The following is a 6000-nucleotide window of genomic DNA, read 5'->3' as shown; positions in this document are numbered from 1 at the left end:
GGTATGAATTTCTAATGGTGAGTAATATCATAGAATACACAGTCAAATCATTTAATATTAAGAACTTTTACTGCTGTGTCTCTGCACATTAAAGCAATGAGAAATAAGTGAGCTTGCCAGTTGCCTGCATTACAGACACAAACACACGTAGATAAATATTTATCTGTGCGTGTATGTGTGTGTAGAAGCGAGCCCACACATTGCCGCAAGGTAGCGGTAGGTAGATGGGAACCGCAAGCCGGCTCCGTTTCTGTTTAAGGATGGTGCTCAATGTGGGCGTGTGTGGGAGAAAGAGAGAGTGAGAGAGCACGAACAATTCAGGTGAAGTGGCAAAATAAAGCGGGTGAAGAAAAAAAAAATCAATTGTCATTGTTGTTGTTGCTATTACTGTTACCTGGTCACGCTACAAATGGCGTGCGACGAACAGAGACAGCACATAAACAATTTTATGACGCAAATTATTTCCGTCTTCGCTTTCGTTCGACGTCGTCGTCGTTTTCGACGCCGCAGAGCCTCTGCTCCTGCAGTGTGTATGCGTATGCGTGTGTGCGTGCCTGCAAACACACATTACTGTGGCGTAGCAGCAGCGCAGGCGCCCTTAAAACGACGTCATCGATTTTTGCTCGCACGAGCTGCATTTTGTTGTTGCCGTCGTCGCTGCCGCCATCACTGCTGCTGTTGCTGCTGCTGCTGTTGCTCTGCTCTGCTGCCGCCGTTGTAGATGATGATGATAGTTCGGGAATGACGTAATAGCACTTTGACTTCGGCTGCAGAGCCGAGCGCACAAGGTAGGTCGTGTGCTGCAGCCGACGGCAGACAAACGGTCTTTTCGCTCTCTCACAAAGACAACGAAAACGAATTGTGACGGCGACGACTGTGACGGTGACGCAGAAGCGAACGGCGACGTCGACTGAGGCAGAGCGTACGTTTTTAGCGCTGCTCGTCCGTTTGCTGTTTGGATATAGTCGTGTGTAACCGTAAAGATAAGTTCAGTCGCGTCACAGACGCCGCATTGTTAACAACTTATTCGCAAAACTGCTCACACAACTCAATATCAGAAAAACACCAACTAAACAAACAAACATTTAATAATCACAACAAAATATATATGTTTAACTCACATACACACACACACATACAGTTGTAATTATTTTGCATTACAAATTCGCGTAGCAGTATTACAAAAAAAAAAAAAAACAAAATACATGCATATTAATATATCGTGAAATACATAAATATATTAAACGGGTGTGCCTAAAGTTTAAAACAATTGTTCAATTGCAACAAGTTGTCGCCGTTGTCGTTGTTGCAATCATCGTCGCGTCGTCGTCGTCGTCGTCGTTGTTGTTCTATGCGGAAACGGAAGCCGGTTGACAGCATAAAGTATTTTATATATCGATAAGTTGCATTTGCAATTGTGACACAGTGCGTATGTGTAATGTGCATTAAACTTCACACTCCACAACAGAATAACATCAACCACAGTGACAACAACAACAACAACAACATTACGGCATCGATTTGCAGCAGTTTTCTTTTGTTTGCCAATAACATTGAGTAATGTCCTTGTACCTGAGTATATAGAACACACACATACACATACAACTACGAGGAGTGTTTACACATATACATACATATAGAAAGAAACGTGCGTAAGTCATTACGTCGCCAGTTTTGCTTACGTCGTCAGTTGGCAACTGCGCAAACGTCAACTCACCGAACTGTGGCGAACCGAGCCGAGGAGAAGGGGAACAAGTTCAAGTCTAAGGACATGCTAAAATATATGCAAGGACATCCAGCGACTCGCGTGAATAATGAAGACAGCAACGGCCAGGCCTGATTACAACTACAACAACCAGCAGCCAACTGTAATTGCAACAAGCGAAGCCAACTAAAGAGGCAAGCAGCAACATCGTCCATTTTCGTGCTGGATCTCCAGCGCGTTAAAGCGCGCCATTCAGGTGCTTAGAATTCCACAACCTTCCAACTGCATCTTCATGTTGTGTATTCTTTCTCCTTTTGGTTCTTATGTGTTCTTATTCATTTGTGTTCCGTCAAACAATCAATCAATCAATCAAACAGTCAATCAAGCAACGAAACAATCAATCAATAAGTTTATGAATCAATTAATTAATCAATCTGTCAATCAATCAATCAGTCAATCAATCATTTATATCAATCACAATCTTAATCACATGCCCGCCCTGCTTAAGCAAAAGTAAAACACTATTCAATTAACTATAATGCGCGATCGTCTTGCCTCGCTGATTGTGGTGAAGCAAGAGGCGGCGGCGTCGCTAAGCCACAACAACAATAACAACAACAACAACAACAACACTCAGTTTGGCAGTGACCAACTATTGGCACACCAGCAGCTGCATCAACAAGAACTGCAACAACATCATCAACAACAACAGCAACAGCAGCAACAGCAGCAACAGCAGCAGGAACAACTTGCAACCATCAAAAGCGAATCCTTTTACGCTTTCCCGCCTTACGAGAGCAGTTTGTACTATGAAATCAACAACAATTCGTGCTACAGACAGAATTTAAATACAACTGCTGCTGTTGCTGCAACTGCAACTGCAACTGCAACTGCAGTCGCTTTGCCCGCTTTGATTTATCCCTGTCGCAATCTATTCCCCGAGGGCTGTGATATTGGGCATTTGGGAGCGGGAGCGGGAGCGGGGAGTGCGGGAGCATCCTCCTGTCATCATCCGGGATATAGCAACAGTTGGCATAGCAACGGAATACACACGTGTATGTATCAGTCTTTCTCTCTGCGGTGTTGGTGTTGGTGTTTGTAGCTTAACGATGACGCTGTCTACGCGGCGTATGCGCAATCTACGCAATATTACGCATTGCCAAATCGGACGTACAATTAATGAATACTTTTGCGAAAAACCAAAGAGGAACTCTGCTCAAGTTCGACGCGACTTTGAGATACCTGTGACTAATTTTCAATTTAGTGTGACCAAAGCAACTAACTTTTGTTCTTCCGAAAGCATTCAGAATATGCTTATTCTTTAAATTAGTATTTTCCAATTAACAAACTTTATTTTGAAATATAATAGTACTCATAAACAATTTTGTGGCTCTAGAGTCTAGACTTTTATAATCTAAAGAATTGTTTATGAATTTTGAATTTAGTGTGACCAAAGCAACTAAACTTTGTTATTTCGAAAGCATTCAGAATATGCTTAATATAATAGGATTATAGTTAAATCAGAATTCTCCAGAAAACAGACTACATTTTAAAATAATACTTATAAACAATTTTGTAGCTTTAAAATATGAATATGAATTTTAAATTTAGTGTGACCAAAGCAACTAAATTTTGTTCTTTCGAAAGCATTCAGAATATTTTAAATAATCTTATGATTATAGATAAATTATTATTGAAATCAGAATTCTCCAATTAAGTTGGATATGCAGACTAAATTTTTAAATAATAACACTTCACAACTTTATAGATATAGAGTCTAGACTCTTCTGGTTAGTTATACCCTTTGCACCCTGAGTGTGGACCGGGTATAGAAAATCTGTGAATGCACAAGCAACAGGCAAGTAGGCATTAAATAAATTGTTTACACGCCGCTTCGGGGAGACGACGACGACGACGCACAATGACGACATAAATTTGCATCAAAGGGGCGTCCCACAAACAGTAGAAAAAAAATCCAAATAACACAAACTGCGACTAGTAAAATACATAGCGAAATATTTAGTAAATAATAGAAATATGAGTTTCGTCCCAGTTGTGCTGCCTGCTTGCCTATACTTAATCTTTTTTGTTGCTTTCGTCGTTCGTCTCCTCCTCCCTGACTCCCTGGCTTGCCACATGTTTGCCAGCGTCAGCAAAGCATCGCGAGTTGCAGCAGACGGCGACGCGAGGCAGCCACTGTGGCAGACGACGCGTCGGGGCAGCAAACAGAGGCTGAAGCAGAAGCCGAAGCAGAGGCAGAGGCAGCAGCAGCGGCGACCTGACGCAAAATGATTTAAGGCCCACAGCGCAAACACGCACACACTTATGCATATTCATGCGGTGGCTGTGTGTTGTGTGTTGTCCACTGCACTTTTATTAATAAATCTATGAGTAGAGCAACAATTAAATGAGGCTATTTTTGAGCTGCCAAGCGAGTCTGCACGGCCTAAAAATACCTGGAGATGTGTCCTTGAACACTTAGAGATACTTTAAAGCCAAGAGTTTGTTTTTCATTGCTGTTTAATTCATTATAATTTGTCATTTGTATTTTCTTTATTATCAACTAAAATTTTCATAGGTTTTTACATTTTAGATATTTACCTTTTTTTTATTATTTGATAAATTATGGTACTACATTGATTTCTTCATTTAATTAGTTGTTTATTACCCAAAGCTGAAGCTTAGGATAGATGAAATGATGTAGGAAATATGTTGAATTAAATTGAATTTTCTTTGGTAATAAATAAATAAATATTATTATTAGAGTCTAGGAATTATTATTACTATACTATAGTAAATATTGTTATGAATTCTCATAAAAATATCTTGTAGTTATATAGTCATATCTTACATCAGAAGAAATATTTTATATACTTATAAAATTATTGAGTAGTAATATAGTAATATCTTACATTAGAAATAGATTTGTTTATTAACTAATCTTTACTTTCGACCTTTGCTAAGTGAAACTGCAGTTTAGCGTTATCGAAGCGATTGAAGAAGAAGCGAAGAGGTTTTAGTTTGATATGGTTAAGGCATACAGCACGTATACGTAATGCCAGCCAGCCAACAGCTTGAGCAAGAGGTGCCGAATTGTGGCCAAGTGTGGCCCTAAAGTGGGCCGGCAACAGATGACAAACCATGACGCCAGCGACGCCATTAATCTGAATGCAAATGCAAAACGTTACACGTTACACGTTACAGCAGTTTCACGGTTTACACGCTGTTTACACGGACTGCAGGGCGCGTCATCGTTGTGTTTATCCCGAAACGAATCGCATGAACTTGAACTAAGATCGCCAGAAGAAAGAGAGACAGACAGAGAGAAAGAGAGAGAGCAGAGAAAGTGATGAGGTGCGTCAGAAGTGCACTAGAAAATGATGGCATAAGTGTAGAGTGCTTATTATGCATATTCGAAATGTGCAGAAATGTTTATATTTGTATTTTTGTCTGTGGACACCACGTGCTGATGACGTCGCAATAAAAGCCACACAAATGAGACAGCATCTCTTGTAGTATGTAAAATAATCACGAGTCATTTTTGGGTTTTTGTTTTTTTTTTGATGTGTTTTGTTTTTTCTAATTTCGTTTCGGTTTTGTTTTTATACATATATGTTTTCTCTCTTTCTTTTGGTGGCGTGCGAAATTCACTTTTTGCTTCTCTTCTATTATTTCAATATAGAAAACATTTCTTTTCCGACAATTGCATACAGATTTGAGCGTAGTAAATAATACAATAATATGCTCATATATCAATCAATAACTATCGCCTCCTCGAATGCGTTTTGATCAAGATAAATTATGCGAGATACGCGAGACAAACAATAGTTTTGGGAATATTTGAATAAATTTTGGCTTCTGACCGCATTGGACACAGATTCGACTCTCCTCCCATTGTAATATTTTTTGCACGATCTTGTCATGCGTTTTTTGAAGTTGTGCTCTATTGTTGGATGCTGATGTTGATGCTATTTGGTAACTCAAAGACACAGACGAAGACGAAGACCAGTAGTCGTTGTTTTGCTTTTGCGGCATTGCGTTTGTTATGCGAACATGATTTATATTAGTTAAGGAAGTTTCGCAAATCTTTGCAACTCGATTAGCTATTTTTTTTAAATCTTGCAAATAATTTATTAGCTAGTCAATTACGAGTCCAAAACTGATTATCGCACATTTATTCTATAAAACTATTACGTATTTGATTGTGATTAATCAACTGAATATGCTCTGTGGAATGACTAACAAAACTGTGAGCTCTAGACAACAGTTGATAGTCTTAATTGTTGATATAATAT

The 6000-nt window shown here is 39.3% G+C and overlaps 1 protein-coding gene across 2 annotated transcripts in view; it reads left to right on the top strand.

The window, feature by feature from the left end:
* The first annotated feature begins 990 nt into the window (after positions 1-990).
* Positions 991-6000, top strand: part of LOC133850590 (probable nuclear hormone receptor HR38) — a 42998-nt gene continuing 37988 nt past the window's right edge. Inside the window, exon 1 of one of the 2 annotated variants that reach the window (XM_062286715.1) lies at positions 991-2760. In XM_062286715.1, coding sequence (XP_062142699.1) covers positions 2244-2760 — 517 coding nt within the window. In that variant the 5' untranslated portion in view covers positions 991-2243. The remainder of the gene's footprint in view (positions 2761-6000) is intronic. The other variant, XM_062286716.1, reaches the window with a different exon arrangement.

The sequence above is a fragment of the Drosophila sulfurigaster genome, chromosome 2L (assembly GCF_023558435.1).
Source record: "Drosophila sulfurigaster albostrigata strain 15112-1811.04 chromosome 2L, ASM2355843v2, whole genome shotgun sequence".
NCBI classification, from domain to species: domain Eukaryota; kingdom Metazoa; phylum Arthropoda; class Insecta; order Diptera; family Drosophilidae; genus Drosophila; species Drosophila sulfurigaster.
The sequence above is the reverse complement of the archived record's forward strand: the minus strand, read 5'-3'. Positions and strand labels throughout refer to the sequence as shown.